Below are 24,154 nucleotides of genomic sequence, written 5' to 3'. Positions count from 1 at the left end.
ATGTTTCCCTCATGTCTTTCAGAGAACCGGGGTTTCATACTGTAACCCATAGTTTTTTCTCCTCAGTAGTTTGTATCTCTCTCACAGAGTGGTGTGTTTCCATGTTCTGGTCTTGGGCTTCTCCTTACTTCCTCCCCTGGCTCCAAACTATCATTTTTCCAAGGCTGCTTTTATCCTCCTGGGACTTTCACTTCCTTTGAGTAGCTGCTTATAAATAGCATTCATTTCCATCCTCCAAATCTGTTTTCACTGTACTAGGAAAACATAGTCTAATTCTGCTGCTGTTATATTTCTCTCCTGATATTTATGTAAAAGGAATGTCCGTTACTAGAGTATTTATTACTGGGGTTACACCAAAATCATAGTCCTAGGTTTTTCTCTGTGATTCTCTTGGTACAGCCTCAGTCAGATCATTGTCAAATATATATTTGAGAATGGGATCATTTTGGAAAAATAAACAGTGTTTTTTGAACTTGTTAGCCATTAATAATTATAGTTCTATGGCTAACTCATTATCCCCTTTTTATATGATATCTTCTGGATAATGACCCAAACTTGTGCATTTGTATTATCTTTTATATGTTGTTTGTTATTTTGGCCAGATCATCATTGCAAATGAGAATTGTTACCCAACTCACTAACCAGGTTGAGTACGAATTACATTTGAGATATTTAAAAAAATAACCAATATCCTGATATCAAAATCATCAAGCATAACAGTTCTAATAGTTAATAATAATGGCGCCAGAGGAGTGGCTGCCGTTTACGGTCCCCTAAACAATTGTGATATTGTGTGTTTTTTTGCGTGATTTGTAACTTATTTTTTCAAAATGTCTCTGCCCCCGTCTCTTATTACTGAAAAGAGCTACTAGGTATCAGGGCAGCGACACCGTAATGGAAGATTTTTTCTTTCACGAGTCGAACGTGAAAGATTTACTTTAGACGCCCGACAAGGCCCTCATCCCCGTCATTCGCAGGAGAAAGAGATGGGGATATCGGGACGTAGGTCTGGGTGCCTTGTAAGGAACCGACAGCGAGTGGTTACCTGCCTTTACCATTGGTCCTATTAGCCAACTTACAATCATTGGATAATGAAATGGATGAACTACGAGCACGCATATCCTACCAACGGGACATTAAAAACTGTAATATCTTGTGTTTCACAGAGTTGTGGCTGAACGACGACCTGAATAACATACAGCTGCCTCCGGGAAGAAATGGGTGGTGGTCTGTGTATATTTGGAAACAACAGCTGGTGCACGAAATCTAAAGAAGTCTCAAGTTTTTTTCTCGCCTGAGGTAGAGTATCTCATGATAAGCTGTAGACCACACTATTTACCAAGAGAGTTTTCATCTATATTCTTCGTAGCTGTCTATTTACCACCACAAACCGATGCTGGCACTAGGACCGCCCTCAATGAGCTGTATACGGCCATAAGCAAACAGTAAAACGCTCATCCAGAGGTGGCGCTCCTAGTGCCAAGGACTTTAATGCAAGGAACCTAAAATCCATATTTCCTCATTTCTACCAGCATGTTAAATGTACAACCAGAGGGGAAAAAATCTCTCGACCACCTTCACTCCACACACATAGATGAATACAAAGCACTCCCTCGCCTCCATTTGGCAAATCTCACCATAATTCTATCCTCCTGATTCTTGCTTACAAGCAAAAACTAAAGCAGACCACCACCCATTTCTTGACTCAGTCAATAAAAAAGTGGTCAGATGAAGCAAATGCTAAGCTACAGGACTGTTTTGCTAGCACAGACTGGAATATGTTCTGGGATTCTTCCGATAGCATTGAGGAGTACACCACATCAGTCACTGGCTTCATCAATAAGTGCATTGATGGCATCGTCCCCACAGTGACTGTACGTACATACCCCAACCAGAAGCCATGAATTACAGGCAATATCCGCACTGAGTTAAAGGGTAGAGCTGTCGATGTCAAGCTGTCGATAACCCGGAAGCTTATAAGAAATCCCGCTATGCCCTCTGACTAACCATCATACAGGCAGAGTCAACACAGGACTAAGATTGAATCGTACTACACCGGCTATGATGCTCATTGGATATGGAAGGGCTTGCAAACTATTACAGACTACAAAGGGAAGCACAGCCGCGAGCTGCCCAGTGACATGAGCCTACCAGACGAGCTAAATTAATTCTATGCTCGCTTCAAGTTAATTAAGTGATACTGAAACATGCATGAGAGCATCAGCTGTTCTGGACAACTGTGTGATCACGACTCGCCGTAGCTTATGTGAGTAAGACCTTTAAACAGGTCAACATTCACAAGGCCACATGGCCAGACGGATTACCAGGATGTGGACACTGAGCATGCGCTGAACAACTGGCAAGTGTCTCCACTGACATTTTCAACCTGTCCCTGACTGAGTCTGTAATACAAACATGTTTCAAGCAGACCACCATAGTCCCTGTGCCCAAGAACACGAAGGTAACCTGCTTAAATGGCTACCGGCCCATAGCACTTACGTCTGTAGCCATGAAGTGCTTTGAAATGGGGGTCATGGCTCACATCAAACACCATTATCCCAGAAACCTTAGCCCCAATCCATTTTGCATACCGCCCCAACAGATCCAATCTCTATTGCATTCCACACTGCAAAAGGAACACATATGTGATAATGCTATTCATTAACTGCAGCTCAGCGTTCAACACCATGTGCCCTCAAAACTCATCAATAAGCTAAGGACCCTGGGACAGAAACACCTCCCACGCTGATCCTCAACACGGGGGGCCCCTCAGGGGTGTGGACTCAGTCCCCTCCTGTATTCCCTGGTCACTCATGACTGCATGGCCAGGCACGACTCCAACACCATCATTAAGTTTGCCAATGACACAACAGTGGTAGGCCTGATCACCGACAACGATGAAACAGCCTATAGGGAGGAGGTCAGAGACCTGGCCGTGTGGTGCCAGGACAACAACCTCTCCCTCAACTTGATCAAGTCAAAGGAGATGATTGTGGACTATAGGAGAACAGAGCACACCCCCATTCTCATCGACGGGGCTGCAGTGGAGCAGGTTGAGGGCTTCAAGTTCATTGGTGTCCACATCACCAACAAACTAACTTGGTCCAAACACACCAAGACAGTTGTGAAGAGGTCACGACAAAGCCTATTCCCCCTCAGGAGACTGAAAAGATTTGGCATGGGTCCTCAGATCCTCAAAAGTTCTACAGCTGCACCATCGAGAGCATCCTGACGTGTTCCATCAATGCCTGATGTGGCAACTGCTTGGCCTCCGATCGCAAGGCACTACAGAGGGTAGTGCGTACGGCCCAGTACATTACTGGAGCCAATCTTCCTGCCATCCAGGACCTCTATACCAGGCGGTGTCATGGGAAGTTCCTAAAAATGGTAAAAGACGCCAGCCACCCTAGTCATAGACTGTTTTCTCTGCTACCGCACGGCAAGCAGTACCGGAGCACCAAGTCTAGGTCCAAAACGCTTCTTAACAGCTTCTACCCACAAGCCATAAGACTCCTGAACAGCTAATTAAATGTCTACTCAGACTATTTGCATTGCCTCCCTCCCTCTTTTACACTGCTGCTACTCTCTGTTTATTATCTATGCATAGTCACTTTAACTCTACCTATAACTACATATTACCTCATTTACCTCGACTAACCTGTACATTGACTCTGTACCGGTACCCCCTGTATATAGCCTTGCTATTGTTATTTTACTGCTGCTCTTTAATTATTTGTTACTTATCTATTTTTTACTTAACATTTATGTTTATTAACTGCATTGTTGGTTAAGCACTTGTAAGTAAGCATTTCACTGTAAGGTCGTATTCGGCGCATGTGACAAGTACAATTTGATTTGATTTTCTAGAACATTCACAAAACAGGCTACACTCTTAGAATTAAGGTTGACTTGAGGATCCCTGGAGATCCTCAAGGAGCCCTGGACTTTCTCAAGGAACCATTGCTAGTCAATGACATCATATTTGCACCTTTGGTTATTTGAGGGTTCTTGGAGGATCATTTAATGGTTCAATGTAGCAAAGTGTTCTTGGAGGAACCTTTTCGGTGGCGCTTTAAGAGCATTTTGGATTAATTTTGCCTGTCAGACTCAGCAATGGAGTCAAGGACTGTAGCTTGTCTAACTGTAATTAAATTGAATTTCTAAATGGAATTTCCTGGCTTATTATTAGCAGTTGAAGTTTATTTATAGTAAAGTGTATATATTGTATATGTCAGAAGACTGAAGGCGTGGCTAATTGGGGGCATGGCTTTCAAGAAATTATTTTAGGCCATCCGTGAGAGTAATTGTCATTCCTGTTCATGTGTGCAGTTGTATAGTCATTAAAGGTTACAATCATTGATATATCTATGATTGACCTATTTCCACCTCTATTTATCTGCCTGCAGACTTGAAATTCAACAAAAAAAAAATTATTCACTACTCCTATAAACAAATGCTTTGCCAACCACGCTCCTCCCCTCCACAAAGTCGACCAATCAAAGACGGAAGCAATGGATAGAAGAGAGCTGTCCCACCAAGACCAAGCTACATACTACTTAAAGGTTAAAGGCTGACATAATGTCAACTTAAAGGGCAAAGTAGTATTCCATTACAATAGTCACCATTTTGTTACAATATATTATTGATAGTTATTATGATATTAAAATACTAATGTAATACATTTACTATAATAATAACAATAATAATCATGTCAATGACAGTAATAATATATTACAATTAAGGTTCAAATTTGAACCTCTCTCCTCACAAAATAAGTTCCTGTTTGAACCTTTTCTAGAGGGGTTCCTCGAGGAACCTTTTTGATTCGAAAAGGTTCACCCACAGTGACATCATCATTTTGAATCCCAAAAGGTTCTTCGAGGCTCCTTTTCTTCTCAGAGTGTACACTGCAATAGCCAAAACCGACTATCCCCGTCTCAAAAAACCCTTATCGTATACTTTGTATGTGACTCTTTCTCCTCAGAGCACCCGCAGACACTCGTGTTGTACAAAGCATTTGACAACTGATGTACAATGCATTTGACATTGATTGTGATTAGAGCTGTGGCGGTCACACAATTTTGTTAGCTGGTGATTGTCAAGCAAATAACTGTTGATCTCACTGTAATTTGAACGTTTATTAACATAAAAACACTTAGCATCTCCAGGCTTCCACACATAGCCTACAAGCTATTTTAAAAAGTTGAATAAATCTATGTAATATAGCCTACACCTTCACAATAAATCCATTATTTATTTTAGACGGGTCTGAAGAAGCATGGTTTGAAGAAAATGTAGTCTATTTCAGAAGAAAATAATAGTATACTCTTGAGTTGTCCTGATGTGGCAATGTCAAATGGCTGTGGGCTACACTAGTTAATTTAGCTGACAAGATTAGCTTATAATTCCATGGCATTATTTTATATTATTTTATTATTTTATAGTATGAAGAATACAATTGAACAAATAATATAAATATTTTCTCCAAACGATTTGACGGAGTACGCAGATGCGGCTATTCTGTGTTGAGTGGTTAACAAAGAAATTGTTTCACTTATATGCTCAATTTAGAGTTATTAATGTAACTTTAGTTGTTCTACAAACATTGGGCTATATGTTTGTATTTTTAATACATTGTAAGGCTGCATGATGAGACTCTAGTGATGATTTGAAAAAAGTCGCTTGAAAGGCATGAGCTCTGCTTAGTTTTTTTTTTGCGTATGTTTTATACACTCCAAAAGTCTCTCATTCACAATTTGACAAGCATTTGATAATGCCTCGAATTTCATGGCGGCATTCCCTTTGTGGCTTTAATACACCCTAAAAAAATCCTTGCCTTTTGTGGCCCGAAGTGCTGTGTTGTGCCCTTCTCCCTGAGTATGCTGCGCAATCCGAAGCGTCTTTTCACTCACACGGCTCTCCGTCACATGATCAGGTCTTTCTCACAGGCTACAAGTTAAGACAGACACATCGGTGACGCAACTGCGCGTGTCCTTATTCAATTCCAAGGTGCATATTGAAGATATTGGAAGAACTGTCCACATTTACTTTTCGTCAGCCAACAAGATGTTTAGGCCTAACGAACAGCAAAAGCACGAGCCTATATCAACCTACTATCCCCCATAGTACAAAAGTTGACATGTTCTATTCTGTGCGAGAAATAAATATTCCAAACATAGCCTGGGACAGTTGTGGGTTGCGATAGATCCAAAATGAATACAACCACTAAGCATAAAAAAAAACAGATCAGAAAGTTTAGCTTAAAATGTTGATAAATTCTTAGGCTATTTCCTCACATTATAAGCGCAGCAATGCACACATGGTAGTAGGCTATAAGCACAGATATTCCATTGGAGGAAAACACCATTATCAAAAGTTACCGCAAATGCAATTATGCATGTAATGCTTTTATTATAAAGGTGCATTTGATAGTGATCTTCCCCAAACTAGAAACTCACACGCTGCTTATATATGCCAGTTAGGCTCTACATCCCTTGTAAAGTAGATTAATGTGTTTAATTTTAAGAAGTTATTTGGCCACTTTAGTTGTGATACAATCCTTATTAAAACATACAGGCCTATGGGCTAGGCTACATGAGGTGTGCGACTATGATTCCAACAAAAAGGCATGGTTTCTTATGCTGGGCATCATTCACAAGTGTTAATATGTCATTCACAAGTGATAGTCTGATGGGTGACAATATTATCCTATGTTTGATTTAATCTTGTCTTTCCATTTACTGAATAATATATGTGTAAAAAAAATTTTTATTTAGAATTTACCATTATCATGCACCTGTATTGTAACAGGGGCAGTGGGGGAAAATACATGCCATCTATGCATTTAAAAAGCGAATGAAGGATGCTTTTTCCCAGAGTTTATTTTCATGCCAGTCAGGTAGGCTGTTCTCCTGTTGTAAATATAAGCAATGCGCTTAATATTAGGAAAGTTGAGAAATAAATATAGTAGGCCTAGCCTATAGAAAGCTGATGGGATCCTCCTCTTTTTAATAGATGCCATCACTCTGTTTTCTCTCACAATTGCATAGCCTATAGAAATGTTGCGCATCAGGAGCTCATTGGGCTCTCGTATGGTGTTTGATTAGATTTCTGAACACATTTGCATTGATGTCAGAGTGATTTAGAGGGACAATATAGTGCTGAGTACCAAGCAGTTAGCACGTTTGGTAGGCTACTAATGACCAGCAGCAGCATCAGAGCTCAGAGACGTCTAATTACCGTGGTACTAAACGGTCATGTTGAATTTGACTGCCTTCATGACTCGTGACCGCCGGTGTGGTGGTAATACAGTCACCGCAACAGCCCTATTTGTGATACTATTGATAATATTTTTCTGATACAGAAATACTTCCACAACTTGTATTGTCTCCCCACAAAACTTTTGTAGTTATTTGTTTGGGCAGAAAAACTATCTTGTTGTATCACTACATGTTTGCCAAATCTGTTGTACTTCAATTGTACAACTTGAGTGTGTACAGGGCCATAGTGTAGTCTTTACATGATGTGTAACCCTTGATCCAAACAGATATAGTAGGATCAGAAAGTGTAAGTCAGGCCTGTGATCTTTACAACCTTCAAAAAGAGGGGAAGTTTCTGACTCATGTATCTGATAAATACACCATGAGCGTGCATGGGAATAATAACCTTTTAAAACATTTTTTTTTTTAAATCTCTGTTTATCCATAGGTTTTGATCTCACTAGAATGTATATTTGTTCACGGTGAATTTTGGAATGATGTTATATAGTAGAAATGTTGATAGACTATCAGTGTATTAATCTCAATAGTAATTTATTAATCTCAGTAATTGATTAAAACTTTGTTGTGAATCTTATTTTATTTTGAGTTTCACCTCTGACTTCCCTGGGCTGCCACAATGTACAGTATCATAGCATGATTCTGTTCATTCAAAACTTAATTCTGAAGTAGGTTGTATCAGCAGCATTCATAATGAAGTATATTTCTCATGTTGATTGATATTACTGTTTTCTCTCAACTGCTATGTTTCAGGTGGTGGTGGTGGTGGTGATGAGGAGTACATCTACATGAACAAAGTCATTGTGACTGGGCAGGGTCAGGACAAAGCTGACAGAGGTGAGAGTTCAATGGTTGTTTCCTACAAGGTGGAACCTGCTTGATGGTGTAGCACTCTGTACTTGTTTGGTTCATACATTGTAAATTAGTATTATTGAGGCTTTACATACTTTCATAATCCAATATTTGAGGTGCACTTAATTTTGCTTGAATTTTGCACTTTTGGTATTTGACCTACGTATTTGAACCCAGGTCTGGCTTTAACTCAAGTCACAGTCCCTCACAAATAAGAGTAACATAGAATAAAATTGCTTAATGTCAATCAATAAACCAAGTTTCGCTGTGAAAACCCAGAATTATGCACGTAAAACACAGTCACGGTTGTTTTGTTGGGACTGTGCTCTTCTTAAACCACTGGAAAATTGTATTGCTGCTCATATCAGGTTCACCATTCAATCACAGGTTTTATGTGCTTGATAGGCTACATCACACTTTCCACAGGTGAGACTAAACAAAGTTTCCAACAGTAGCTGTCAGTGGTGTTTAGGAGTGTGAAAACATCCTTTCCACACCATTCCCCCTCCCCCACACACACTCGTTTCCTGTGTATTTCTCAGTAGTTCTTTCTTTGTCCCCCCTCTCAAACCCACCACCCGAGGCGAGCCATTTCGTTTGGACTGTGATAAAAAATGAGCAGACCAAACACTAGACTTAACACACATCTACCACACCGAAGGCCAGTAAGCCACAGGCTGTTTTTATAGCCACCCCAAGTACAAGGGTGTTCTCAGATCAAAAAGATGCCATGCATCTAGACCATTTTCTTTATTTGAATGGAGGGGTTGGGAAGGGTGTTTATTATGACATAGACTAAAGACTGCATATGTATGGAAACATTGAGATCCTTTTTTTTGAAGGACACAAAAGGGAATACCTGTCATGTTGGGTGTCTTGTCTAACTTGCATCTCATGTACCCACATGGCTAGACAGAAAGCCTTTCTTTCAACCAACTATTTTGAAACTCAATATGAGGGTTTGAATGTGTTTATGTCAACAGCATAGTGATTTAGTGATAACAGCCAGATGTATTGAATTTGTGAGCTCTGCAGAGTTGTTTAAATGTAATTTCTGTAACTTTCAGTGACTCCTGTGAATTTACGACTAGAGGTGTCCAGTATAAAGCACTCTGCTTGGGTTCCTATGACAACCCAGATGTCTACATGCTGAGAGGTGGAATGTCTGTCGAGAGGGGAAGACTGCTGTTTTGGCATGTGCATACAGTAGCTTAGAGACAAGTACCCACTGTCATAATGAACAGAGAAATAGGCAAATAACTATTAGGCAAATGTGAGGCAAAATGTTAACATTGTTATTTTGGCTAGAAGGCTAATGTAACCAGCATGCATCACCCAGGTGTATGCTACACATTGATGTTTAAGAAGGAAGGTTATATAGTTCAATATAAATTACAAAGGGGAAGACAATCCCGTGTATAAAGTAAAGTCCTTTAAGACCTAGTGAAAAAGATTAAGGCCTTACAAAAGGCGTGTTGTTTTTATCCTGATTTTAATATTATGATTCTCTTAGGCAGTATTCGTCTTTGCATTTGTGAAATGACTATCTTCCTTTTGATGGCCATTGTTGATTTTCATCTAATGTCCTTCTTTTGTGTCAAAATGACCAGACAACACACCAGATGCCTTGGCCAATGGGAGAGCAGGAAAACATGTCCCTGCCCCACAGAAGAGTCTTCCAGACTTGCCACCACCTAGAACAGTGAGTGATGTTCATTTATCTTACTACACCTTTCCAAATTACACCTAACATCCATGCTAGGACATCCATGAGTATTGAGAAATCGTTCTTTGCATATTGAACCATACAGACTTTAATGGGGTGTGCCGCAAGACTCCGTTTTGGCGCCTCTTATCTTTTGATGATACATTTCAGTTATAGAATTATTTTTTTACATAGAATATAATACAACTTTTAAAAGTAATAATATACACACCATGTGTTTTACCTTGTGTAGGACTACGATTAACATCAAATACTAACGTAACTCACTTTGCTAGCATAACTGTTAAGCATCTTTGGCCTCATCCATTTCTAGCCTGGTTTTTCTCACATTCATTTGGTCATTGTAGCACAGCCATGTTTTTTCCCGTAACTGTAAATCCCAGGCCTGCAGTACCATTATTAATCAAGGCTTTAATATGTGTTGTAATCACCCACAGAAACAGGTATTTTATCCTTATACAATTGGAAAATTTGTGTGGAAAAGAGTGTGTGAGACTTGAGAGGACTGATGTGTTTAATGTTGACTGGAGAGGCTAGGGGTCTCCTGAATTAGCGCTGTGTGAGATTGGAAGGGTCACAGACAGACAGTAGGGTGGGATTATAGCTTTCCTTCTGAGTCTTTGAACTCCACACACACACACACACACACACACACACACACACACACACACACACACACACACACACACACACACACACACACAGAGAGAGAGACACACCCAGCACTGTTTTCTTATTAGCAACATCTGCTGTTGCTGTGGTTTGAGAGCTGTTTTGGTGGCTGGATAGGAGCTCAGTAATGTTTTTCCCCTTGTTCTCCATGAAACAACAAATTTCCTCACACAGCTCAAAAAAAATCTCTTCAGCACTTTACCCCAACTTGGCTGTGTGGAAGGGCACATCTTGATGTTCTGAATGAACCTCTCCAAGAAATGACTGAAACTGAATGGTGGTTCAAGCCCTTAGCCCTGATGAAGTTTACTGTTTTTGTTACAGTTCCCCGTCCTTAGTACTTTACCACAAAGTACCTCCTGATGTATAATACAGTAGTAATAAAATCAAAACATTTTTTAAATATTTTTTTTAGTAATATGTTGTCAGCTCGTCGAGGCAATTCTCCTCCTGCATCTTCTCTCACATCCTCCCAACCAATCCGCTCCTCCCACCGCACATATAAGGTTCCGCATCTGTTGTCAGTCCAGTAAGTTTATCCCATTGTAACTTGGTCATTTGCACATTTCTCAACTTATTGAAAAATGATTTCCTATGGTCGTGCCATCATGCATTGATTTAACACCCAAGAGTTCTTCACTAACGAATCCCTCCCAGGCATGAAAATTGACATTCTGAGCAGTGTCTGTACCAACCATGTGTAACGGCTAGCTTAGTTAGCGGTGCGCGCTAAATAGCGTTTCAATCGGTGACGTCACTTGCTCTGAGACCTTGAAGTTGTAGTTCCCCTTGCTCTGCAAGGGCCGGGGCTTTTGTGGAGCGATGGGTAACGACGCTTCGTGGGTGACTGTTGTTGATGTGTGCAGAGGGTCCCTGGTTCGCGCCTGGGTATGGGCTAGTGGACGGTCTAAAGTTATACTGTTACACATGCTCTCGTCAACAGCAATGTTGTAAGCTACAAAGTATTTAGCTTTTTCAGCGAGCTGCTCTTGTAGATCGTTGGCTAGTTCATCCACGTAATCTGCCACTGTATTTCTCCTAAGGCTGACATTTGCAGATGCTTGCATTTTTTTCTGGGCCCACTACTTTGCAAACTTTATCCATGCACTGCTTCATAAAATCACCTTTGGTGTATGGTCAGCCTGATTTAGCTATTTCATTCTAGGTAGAATCTGGCCTATACTGCTGCATCACTGTGATTTTGGCTTTGAAAACAGTCTGCTCTTGTACAAGGCCCTTATTTAACTCTGCCACTTTCTGTAGCCTCTGATGTCTATTCAAGTCAGTGTTTTGTCCCATAATTGCACCTTATGTTAAATTCTTTCATTACGGCCACAGTCTTTTGGCAAACGATGGTCCACAAACAAGTACTCGATCTCCCAACTGTCGTGAAATTCCCTGCCTTCGCTGTCAACTTACCTTCTTTTTGCAATCTTCTGGCTTGCTGGCTGGCTGGCTAGCTAGTTATTTTTGATGATGGGGGACATAAAACAGTTGGGCTGCTGCTGAACTGTTAGTGAAAATATGATACAACCCACTGGCTGTCTCATGGGTGTGTACACTCTTAGAAAGGATTATTTGCAGAGGGATAGGGTTCTACCATTTTTTTTTTCCGTTTTCATCTGAAGAAACCTTTTTGGAAGAAAGGGTTATTTGAAGATTCTTTGGAAGGCAAGAGTGGTTCTACATAGAACCCTTCTGAATAAGAGTGTTTAATTGCTGTGTTTAATTGTTTAATTGCTATATTGTAATTATTTTGCCACTATGGCCTATTTATTGCCAACCTCCCTTATCCTACCTCATTTGCACATACTGTATATAGACCTTTTCTATTTTATTATAGACTATATGTTTGTTTATTCCATGTGTAACTCTTGTGTTGTTGTTTGTGTTTCACTGCTTTGCTTTATCTTGGCCAGGTCACAGTTGTAAATGAGAACTTGTTCTCAACTAGCCTACCTGGTTAAATAAAGGTGAAATAAAAAAGAATATGCTTTTTATTGTAATTATTTCAATTTATTTTAAAGAGTCTGAGAATTTGTGTTTACCTCAGCGTTTAAACTTTAACATGAGGAGTTTGTGGAATCTGAAGTCTAAAAAGATAGGTGTGTGGGAATATTTGTGCATGTATCTGGTTTTCCCTTAATTTCATTTAACATATACAGTACTGACATAGAAATCATGACAAAGATATTAACTGTCTTTCGAATGTTGTGATTTTATTCAGAAGAGAGAATACGTGAACCAGCAGTGTACCATACAGGGCTGCGTGAACCAGCAGTGTATGGTACACTGCAAATTGGCAGTGTACCATACAGTTTTACCTAGGGTTTACCTAGGGTTTATATTGACAAAACAAAGGAGCTAATCGTGGACTTCCAGAAACAGCAGAGGGAGCACACCCCTATCCACATTGACGGGACCGCAGTGGAGCAGGTGGAAAGCTTCAAGTTCCTCGGCGTACACATCACTGATGATCTGAAATGGTCTACCCACACAGACAGTGTGGTGAAGAAGGTGCAACAGTGCTTCTTCAACCTTAGGAGGCTGAAGATTTGTGGCTTGGCACCTAAAACCCTCACACACTTTTACAGATGCACAATTGAGAGGATCCTGTCGGGCTGTATCACTGCCTGGTACGGTAACCTGCAACCGCAGGGCTCTCCAGAGGGTGGTGCAGTCTGCCCGAAGCATCACTGGGGGCAAACTACCTGACCTACAGGACACCTACAGTACCCGATGTCACAGAAAGGCCAAAAAGATCATCAAGGACAACAACCACCCGAGCCACTGCCTGTTCACCCTGCTGTCATCCGAAAGACGAGGTCAGTACAGGTGAATCAAAGCTGGGACCGAGAGACTGAAAAACAGCTTCCAAAAAAGTGTTAAACAAATCTAAATATATTTGAGATTCTTCAAAGTAGCCACCCTTTCCTTGATGACAGCTTTGCACACTCATGGCATTCTCTCAACCAGCTTCACCTGGAATGTTTTTCCAACAGTCTTTAAAACCTCTTAAGGATTGGCACCTAAAATGTCATACCCAAATCTAATTGCCTGTAGCTCAGGCCTACTAACATACTTGCAACCTGTAGTTCGGCTGAATGGCCTACTATTGCTTCCAAGACAGTTGCTGTCTTTGACATCAATCACCTTAATAATGTTGTCAGTCATCTTTTGGATCACTTCAGCCATTGTGCCTGGCTCCACAATTCTGTCAACCTCGCTAGCTAGCTCCTCCTACACATCTACAGTCGTGGCCAAAGGTTTTGAGAATGACACAAATATTAATTTCAACAAAGTTTGCTGCTTCAGTGTCTTTAGATATTTTTTGTCAGATGTTACTATGGAATACTGAAGTATAATTACAAGCATTTCATAAGTGTCAAAGGCTTTTATTAACAATTACATGAATTTGATGCAGGGTCAATATTTGCAGTGTTGACCCTTCTTTTTCAAGACCTCTGCAATCCACCTTGGCATGCTGTCAATTAACTTCTGGACCACATCTGACTGATGGCAGCCCATTCTTGCATAATCAATGCTTGGACTTTGTCAGAACTTTTTTTTTTTTCACCCGATTGACCGTAAGTTCTCAATGGGATTAAGGTCTGGAGAGTTTCCTGGCCATGGACCCAAAATATCGATATTTTGTTCCCCGAGCCACTTAGTTATCACTTTTGCCTTATGGCAAGGTGCTCCATCATGCTGGGAAAGGCATTGTTCGTCACCAAACTGTTCCTGGATGGTTGGAAGAAGTTGCTCTCGGAGGATGTGTTGGTACCATTCTTTATTCATGGCTGTGTCCTTAGGCAAAATTGTGAGTGAGCCCACTCCCTTGGCTGAGAAGCAACCCCACACATGAATGGTCTCAGGATGCTTTACTGTTGGCATGACAAAGGACTGATGGTAGCGTTCACCTTGTCTTCTCCGGACAAGCTTTTTTCCGGATTCCCCAAACAATCGGAAAGGGGATTCATCAGATAAAATGACTTTACCCCAGTCCTCAGCAGTCCAATCCCTGTACCTTTTGCAGAATATCAGTCTGTCGCTGATGTTTTTCCTGGAGAGAAGTGGCTTCTTTGCTGCCCTTCTTGACACCAGGCTATCCTGCAAAAGCGTGCAGATGCACTCACACCTGCCTGCTGCCATTCCTTAGCAAGCTCTGTACTGGTGGTGCCCCGATCCCGCAGCTGAATCAACATTAGGAGATGGTCCTGGCGCTTGCTGGACTTTCTTCGGCGCCCTGAAGCCTTCTTCACAACAATTGAACCGCTCTCCTTGAAATGCATGATGATCCAATAATTTGTTGATTTCCTTGCCTGTGAAGCCCTTTTTGTGCAAAGCAATGGTGACGGCATGTGTTTCCTTGCAGGTAACCATGGTTGACAGAGGAAGAACAATGATTCCAAGCACTACCATCCTTTTGAAGATTCCAGTTTGTTATTCAAACTCAATCAGCATGACAGAGTGATAACCATCCTTGTCCTCGTCAACACGCACACCTGTGTTAATGAGAGAATCACTGACATGATATCAGCTGGTTCTTTTGTGGCAGGGCTGAAATGCAGTGGACATATTTTTGGGGGATTCAGTTCATTTGCATGGCAGAGAGGAACTTTGCAATTAATTGCAATTCATCTGATCCCTCTTCATAACATTCTGAAGTATATGCAAATTGCCATCATACAAACTGAGGCAGCAGACTTTGTGAAAATTAATATTTGTGTCATTCTCATAACTTTTGGCCACGACTGTACAGGGGTGGTGGTTTTGGTCAAGTTCTTAGTAGTTCTGCCAGGCATGTTGACGGAATCCTTTGAGAAATAATCATCAATACCCATAGAGTAATTTATGTCACAAATTGTACTACTTTTTCAATCTCAGAAATGAATATAAAGAGAGAAATTAACAAATGCCACAGGAGCTCACTGAAACACGGTGCTCACTCTACGGCACCATTTTGTCCCTCCAAGAGAAGACCGGTTTAATGTTACAGGTTATCTTACTTAGAAAATAGTCCTGATCATATAGGCCTAGACGATATCCAAAACAACTAACATCACACTGAATTCATACATTTTAGGTAATTCTAATTGTAAAGTAATGTCTTTCTACTCAATACCAAAACTAATTTTACCAATCTGGAAGGTAAAGTCGTTAAAGTATTCAATAATGTCTGTAGCCATGAAGTGCTTTGAAAGGCGGGTCATGGCTCACTTCAACACCATTATCCCTGAAACTCTAGACCCACTCCAATTTGCATACCGCCCCAACAGATCCACATATGATGCAAAATCTACTGCACTCCACACTGCTCTTTCACACCTGGACAAAAGGAACACCTATGTGAGAATGCTATTCATAGACTACAGCTCAGCGTTCAACACAATAGTGTCCTCAAAGCTCATCACTAAGCTAAGGACCCTGGGACTAAACACCTTCCTCTGCAACTGGATCCTGGACTTCCTGACGGGCCACACCCAGGTGATAAGGGTAGGTAACAACACATCCGCCACGCTGATCCTCACACGGGGGCCCCTCAGGGGTGCGTGCTCAGTCCCCTCCTGTACTACCTGTTCACTCATGACTGCATGGCCAGGCATGAATACAACACCGTCATTAAGTTTGCCGATGACACAACAGTGGTAGGTCTGATCACCGACAAAGACGAGACAGCCTATAGGAAGGAGGTCAGAGACCTGACCGTGTGGTGCAGGACCGAGCATGCCCCTGTTCTCATCGACAGGGTTCTAGTGGAGCAGGTTGAGAGCTTCAAGTTCCTTGGTGTCCACGTCACCAACAAACTAACATGGTCCAAACACATCAAGACCATTGTGAAGAGGGCACGACAAAACCTATTCCCCCTCAGAAGACTGAAAGGATTTGGCATGGGTCCTCAGATCTTCAAAAGGTTCTACAGCTGCACCATCGAGAGCATCCTGACAGGTTGCATCACTGCCTGTTATGGCAACTGCTCGGCCCAGTACATCACCGGGGTCAAGATTCCTGCCATCCAGGACCTCTGTACCAGGCGGTGTCAGAGGAAGGCCCTAAAAATTGTCAAAGACTCCAGCCACCCTAGTCATAGACTGTTCCCTCTGCTACCGCACAGCAAGTGGTACCGGAGCACCAAGTCTAAGTCCAAAAGGCTTCTTAACAGCTTCTACCCCCAAGCAATAAGACTCCTGAACAGCCAATCAAATGGCTACTCAGACTATTTGCATTGCCTCCCTCCCTCTTTTACACTGCTGCTACTCTCTGTTTATTATCCATGCATAGTCACTTTAACGCTACCTACATGTACATATTACCTCAATTACCTCGACTAACCGGTGCCCCCACACATTGACTCTGTACCGTATAGCCTCGCTATTGTTATTTTTCTGCTGCTCTTTAGTTATTTGTTACTTTTGTTTCTTACTTTTTTGGGGGTATTTTTCTTAAAACTGCATTGTTGTAAGTAAGATCTACACCTGTTGTTTTTGGCGAATTTGACAAATAAAATATTGGTTTGATTTGTATTTCAGATGGAATCCTGGCATTAATAATTTAGCTGTGTACTTCCACCACCAGTACAAACTGCTTTCACTTTAAATTATGATGACAATAACAATGTGATCAAATACATTTTTTTGATTATATTATAATGACTGTTATTATGCTAACAACTCTAAATCATTTTCATCATGTTTGAAATTTGGTTCTCCACACTGACTAAGTAAGTATAAAAGGGATTCAGGCATTAATAATTTAGCTGTGCATTTCGGATGGAATCCAGGCATTAGACCATACCAGAGGATACCAAAATAGAGCTCATTCTGGCCCAAAAAAATTCTGTGACCATACCCGCCCGGAACACCCTGGGGCTGGCTACTTTTTCTATTTGTTTGGCTACTCAATGTACTTATGGAAAACACTGAATGATGGTAACACCAATGTGACATTTGGGGTTATTGAGGATTTTCTTGAATGGAGGCCACAGATGCCCAAATCTAAGGCAATTAACCCTTAGAAAATAATTAACTTAAGTGATATGATTCATTATTTAGCTCACAATGCTATTTCCCTTCATTTAAATCGAATAACACCAAGTGACACTTTGGATTTAGACACACAAAATTATCAATGGAATCCTCAAATGTTTAACATATTAAAACGGGGGGGATTAGCTAATAACTTTTTTAAATGTAGATACTTTTGACTCTGAAGAGAATGCTCACGGTCCTTTGAAATTAGTGACTTTCAAGGCGGTAACACCAATGATCTAAAACTAAGGGACATGCATTATACTAGTGATAAAAATATGCATTTTATTAGTCGCCTTTGTTTTTATTGATCTATACAATATATTACATAATTTTGTTTACTTTCTAGCATTCAAAATAATAGATACAGTGCATTTGGAAAGTATTAATTTTATTACATTTATTACATTTTATTACGTTACACCCTTATTCTAAAATTGATTAAATTGTTTTTTCCCCTCATTAATCTGCATGCATTACCCCTTAATGACAAAGCAAAAACAGGTTTTTAGAAATGTTGACAAATAAAAAATAAACTAATATCATATTCACATAAGTATTCAGACCCTTGACTCAGTACTTTGTTGAAGGATGTTTGGCAGTGATTACAGCCTTGAGTCTTTTCTGGTAATGACACTACATGCTCTGGCACATCTGTATTTGGGAGTTTCTCCCATTCTTCTCTGCAGATATTCACAAGCTCTGTTAGGTTGGATGAGGAGTGTTGCTGCACAGCCATTTTCAGGTCTCTCCAGAGATGTTCAATTGGGTTCAAGTCCAGGCTTTGGCTGGGCCACGAAAGGAGATAAAGACACTTTTCCCAAATCCACTCCTGTGTTGTCTTTGCTGTGTGCTCAGGGCTATTGTCCTGTTGGAAGGTGAACTTTTGCCCCAGGCTGAGGTCCTGAGCGCTCTGGATCAGGTTTTCATCAAGGATCTCTCTGTGCTTTGCTCCGTTCATCTTTTCCTCCATCCTGACTAGTCTCCCAGTGTCTGCCTCTGAAAAACATCCCCACAGCATGATGCTGCCACCACCATGCTTCATCATAGGGATTGTGCCAGGTTTTCTCCAGATGGGATGATTGGCATTCAGGCCATGGAGTTCAATCTTGGTTTCATCAGACCAGAGAATCTTGTTTCTCATGATTTCTTTAGGTGCCCTTTGGATAACTCCAAGCAAGCTATAATGCCTTTTATTGAGGAGTGGCTTCCGTCTGGCCACTCTACCATAATGGCCCAATTTGGTGGAGTGCTCTAGAGATGGTTGTCCTTTTGGAAGGTTCTCCCATCTCCACAGAGGAACTCTGGCGCTCTGTCAGAGTGACCATCAGGTTCTTGATCACCTCCCTGACCAAGGCCCTTCTCTCCCAATTGCTCAGTTTGGCCAGGCAGCCAGCTCTAGGAAGAGTCTTGGTGGTTCCAAACTTTTTCCATTTAAAAATGAACTGTGTTCTTGGTGACCTTCAATGATACTGACATTTTTTTTATTCCTTTGCCCAGATCTGTGCCTCAACACAATCCTGTCTTGGCGCTCTACGGACAATTCCTTCGACCTCATGGCTTGGTTTTTTTCTCTGACATGCACTGTCAACTGTGGGCAGGTAGACAGGTGTGTGCCTTTCCAAATCATGTCCAATAAATTGAATTTACCACAGGTGGACTCCAATCAAGTTGTAGACGCATCTCAAATATGATCAATGAAAACAGGATGCACCTGAGCTCAATTTGGAGTCTCATAGCAAATAGTCTGAATACTTATAAAAATAAGGTATTTGTTTTTCGCTTTTTCGCTTCTTCATTATGGGTTATTGTAAATTGTTTTTTAAAAATCCATTTTAGAATAAGGCTGTAACATATCAATATGTGGAAAAAGTCAAGGGGTCTGAATACTTTCCATAGGGATTGTGCCAGGTTTTCTCCAGACGGGATGCTATCTCTAAATCTCCAAAACATTTCACTACAACTCTAAACATCACTACTGGGACAAGCCAATTTGCTTTCCTTAAATACTTGTAATAATGCATAAACAGAGTTTTGCAGTATAAAGGATTTGCATGATTTTTTATCATTGATAAACAGTTCAATATAAACAAAAAGATGTATGATGTGTGACTTTGTATTTTTAAAGTGTTTTTCATGGTTGCAAATGCCACCACATTTCAAGAACGACCCGATTTACATTATGAATAATGAAGGAGGTACAAACAGAAAATACAGTTTTACTACTACTGCTAATATACAGTAATTCTAGGCTACCACCACCAGTAAAAACCCCTTTCACTTTAAATTATGATGACAATAACAATATGGTCAAATACATTTTTGTATTCTATTATAATTACTTTTATTGTGCTAACAACTCTAATTCATTTTCATTGTGTTTGATGATTGAGCAATTCAATTTGGTTTCCTATACTAACCAGTATAAAAGTTGGGACCAAAGTGTCCATAGTTGTGTCACAACTTTCCCTCAAAGTGAGGGAAAGAGCAGGGAGATAGACAGGGACATTATCAGAGCCCTGGACCCAGGATAAACAACACAGCAGCCCTTCGGATTTGTATCACTATCTTCTCCCTCTTTCCCAGCCCAGAGTGAGTGTTTTCGCTGTGCTGAATTCTTGGCATAGGAACGAGGGACTTTCCATGTTCTGGGTGTTCATTTTGTTTTTTTCCCACTCTTTCTCAAAACACTCCCCCCTATTCTTTCCCCCGCGACTGTTATTTTTTCCCTGACTCCTGAACCGCTACCCTGGCCTGCCGTTTCCGTGGTGATGAGGCAGGGGTTATTGTGTGTGTGTATGTTGCATCCCAAATGGCAACCTATTCCCTATGCAGTTCACTACTTTTGACCAGGGCCCATAGGGTTCTGGTAAAAGTAGTGAGTGCACTATACAGGGAATAGTTTGCTATTTGGGATGCATTCTATGCGTGTGGGGTAGGGGGGGGGGATTCTGGTCGCCGTGGGAAGTGAGACTGTTTGGACTTAGGAGGGTGAAGTCCTAGCAGAGCTGGTTAGGCTGTTATGTTATCCAGAGCGTTGGTGAATGCAACTGTGCTGCTGGGAACAATTTAATGATGCTTGTTTGCCAACGTTTACTGACACCAGCCATATTCAACAGGCGTTGAGCGTCCGTAAATTTGTCAGTTATTCTGCGCTCTGGCACACTCAGACAAGTGCGCTGAAATCGGAGTAGATAGTCAGAGCGAATTTACCAGCTACGTCTATCATCAGTTGTCACAGTGACATCATGAACATTCTATTGAAAGGGTTACTTGCATAGTGGAGTCTTTTGTTTAGACATGTAGTGAGCTAAACAATAAACCATAATCCCAACTCATAACATTATAACCCTGCATGAATCTACAGGAAGCTAACCAACCAGGTTCAATGTTAGCTAACATTAGGCTATAACTAGCAATGAAAATGGCTCTAAGACAGGAATCATATTTACTACACAGATCATACAAGTAACGTTAGCTAGCTAGCGAGCCAGCCAGTAAACATTAGCTAGTTAACGTAAACTCACCCCATTCTGTACAAATGTGCGTAACCGCGATATTCAAACGAGGCTACAAAGAAAACTAATGGGACTGTAGTGACTGTGTTGACTTTAAAATCGGGGGTGTGAACTAGGTTTCTATTCAAGCGTTGATCGATATGGTAATGGCTCTATAGTATTGGAGAAAAGTTGAAAAAACGGACCCTCCGTTACAACGAGACGTGTCATGTCGTAATGTACAGCACGCATAAAGCAACTATTTCCGTCTTACAATCTCTCTCCACCAGGTGTAGCACTTCTCTCATTCTTTAAAAACAAGAAATGGACAGTGACGGGGGTAAGGGAGGGATACCTAGTAATTTTTTTGCGTCATCATTGCATGTAATCATCATTCTCAAAGTTGCTGTTTACTTCTAAGATCACTTTAGCACCGCCTTAAAAACCCAATTCATATTCAAACCTTCAAATAGGTATGTAATGACACATTATGTAAACTCTTTAAAGTGTTTTATTTACATTTTAGAGGCGATAAGGTGATAAGTTGGACAGATGAAAAAAAGCAATTTTCCCACACAACATCTCGCCTTCTCACTATCACGCATTAGTTCCGCTTCCCCAACCGCCATTTAAAAAAAAGACCCGACGGGGCTCATTGCCTGTCTGAATTATGCAGAAACGGGCAGCGCTTAGGTCATGTAATTGATTCTGTTGGAAAGGGGAGAAATTGTGTTTTACAATGGTATTGACATTACAGTTGATCTGGAAGTATTACGTTTTGGGGGCGCTAAAATAAGGGCAATTGTACGGACCAAGGCTATGTACGAGTTTACGTGAGTTTACTATAGCTAACATTACAATTGAACTTGAAATGAAAACAACTTTCTGACAAAATTAGAAATCTGAAAATGTAGCTAGCTAGATTTTCTTACCCGTCCGTATACATGGATGGACATTCCCCCTCTGTGTCACGGATGCCATGGTTGCATTTGTTTCAAGATGTAATCCGGAGACAGGTATTTTATACAACAGCCTTCTGTGTGCTCTCTTTTCGACTATTTGGTTTAAAAAACCAAGTCAATATTATGGCAAGAACAGCTCAAATAAGCAGAGGAATGACAGTCCATTACTTTGAGAAATTAAGGTCAGTCAATCTGGAAAATTTCACAAACTTCGAACGTTTCTTCAAGTGCAGTCGCAAAAACCATCAAGCATATGATGGATGATGAAACTGACTCTCATGAGGACCGCCACAGGAAAGGAAGACCCAGAGTTATCTCTGCTGCAGAAGATAAGTTCATAAATTTACTGCACCTCAGATTGCAGCCCAAAGAAATGCTTCAGAGTTCAAGTAACAGACATCTCAATTCACTGCGTGAATCAAGCCTTCATGGTTGAAAGAAATGCTGCAAAGAAACCACCACTAAAGGACACCAATAATAAGAAGAGACTTGCTTGGGCCAACAAACACGAGCAATGGACATTAGAGCAATGGAAATCTGACCTTTTGTCTGATGAGTCCAAATTAGAGATTTTTGTTTCCAACCGCCCTGTCTTTGTGAGACGCAGAGTAGATCTCCACATGTGTGGTTCCCACCGTGAAGCATGGTGGAGGAGGTGTGATGGTGTGGGGGTGCTTTGCTGGTGATACTGTCAGTGATGTATTTAGAATTCAAGGCACACTTAACTTCTTGCGTCTAGCAATCCCGTATCCGGGAGCGTAATCATAGCCTCAAGCTCATTACCATAACGCAACAGTCACGAACCGGCTCAAAGCCCGTAACAAAGGGAGACAACGTGGAGATAAGGAGTAACAAAATATATATTTATTAACTAAAGCAACTAAGAAAAATATACAATGGTGTGTGTAATCAGTAATCAGTAGTGTAAGTGAGTGTTTTGCATGCATGAATGTGATAATGCAGGGTTTTGAAAGGTGCCAAAGCAAACAAACAAAAGGCCACCAAGAACCACAACAGAATCTACAAAGGTGTCTGCATGGAGAGAGTCTCCTCCATAAATGTGGAAGAGGTCTATTTATCCTGGGAGACACCGGGCCCAGGTGTTTCCCATGAAGCTGACGACCCTCTCAACTCCGCCCACCGGCATCCTAATAAGGAAACAAGACATAATACGGCAGACAGAGTGGGAGGGTCGTCACACAACGTTAACTATTCATGAAAATCGCAAATGAAATGAAATAAATATATTGGCTCACAAGCTTAGCCTTTTGTTAACAACACTGTCATCTCAGATTTTCAAAATATGCTTTTCAACCATAGCTACACAAGCATTTGTGTAAGAGTATTGATAGCTAGCATAGCATTAAGCCTAGCATTCAGCAGGCAACATTTTCACAAAAACAAAAAAAGCATTCAAATAAAATCATTTACCTTTGAAGAACTTCAGATGTTTTCAATGAGGAGACTCTGTTAGATAGCAAATGTTCAGTTTCTTCAAAAAGATTATTTGTGTAGGAGAAATTGCTCCGTTTTGTTCATCACGTTTGGCTAAGAAAACCCCCCGAAAATTCAGTCATTACAACGCCAAACTTTTTTCCAAATTAACTCCATAATATCGACAGAAACATGGCAAATGTTGTTTAGAATCAATCCTCAAGGTGTTTTTCACATATCTATTCGATGATAAATCATTTGTGGCAGTTTGGTTTCTCCTCTGAACCAAATGGAAAAATGCACGCAGCTGGAGATTACGCAATAATTTCGACGGAGGACACCAAGCGGGCACCTGGTAAATGTAGTCTCTTATGGTCAATCTTCCAATGATATGCCTACAAATACGTCACAATGCTGCAGACACCTTGGGGAAATTACAGAAAGTGTAGGCTCATTCCTGGCGCATTCACAGCCATATAAGGAGACATTGGAACACAGCGCCTTTCAAATCTGGGGCATTTCCTGTTTGAAATTTCATCTTGGTTTCGCCTGTAGCATCAGTTCTGTGGCACTCACAGATAATATCATTGCAGTTTTGGAAACGTCAGAGTGTTTTCTTTCCAAAGCTGTCAATTATATGCATAGTCGAGCATCTTTTCGTGACAAAATATCTTGTTTAAAACGGGAACGTTTTTTTATCCAAAAA

The 24,154-nt window shown here is 40.9% G+C and overlaps 1 protein-coding gene across 5 annotated transcripts in view; it reads left to right on the top strand.

The window, feature by feature from the left end:
• afap1l2 (actin filament associated protein 1-like 2) overlaps positions 1-24,154 on the top strand; it is a 144,855-nt gene that overhangs the window by 39,519 nt on the left and 81,182 nt on the right. For 4 of the 5 annotated variants that reach the window (XR_006079770.1, XM_024387086.2, XM_024387085.2 and 1 more), the window contains exons 3-4: positions 8,031-8,114; positions 9,740-9,831. Coding sequence is in view for 4 of the 5 variants with exons in the window: in XM_024387086.2 (XP_024242854.1) it covers positions 8,031-8,114; positions 9,740-9,831 (176 nt within the window). In the remaining variant the exon portion in view is untranslated. Of the gene's footprint in view, positions 1-1,166; positions 1,300-8,030; positions 8,115-9,739; positions 9,832-24,154 lie in introns of all 5 variants that reach the window. The other variant, XM_024387087.2, reaches the window with a different exon arrangement.

This window comes from Oncorhynchus tshawytscha, linkage group LG24, assembly GCF_018296145.1.
Source record: "Oncorhynchus tshawytscha isolate Ot180627B linkage group LG24, Otsh_v2.0, whole genome shotgun sequence".
In the NCBI taxonomy this organism is placed as follows: domain Eukaryota; kingdom Metazoa; phylum Chordata; class Actinopteri; order Salmoniformes; family Salmonidae; genus Oncorhynchus; species Oncorhynchus tshawytscha.
This window is presented reverse-complemented; position numbering and strand designations above follow the sequence as displayed.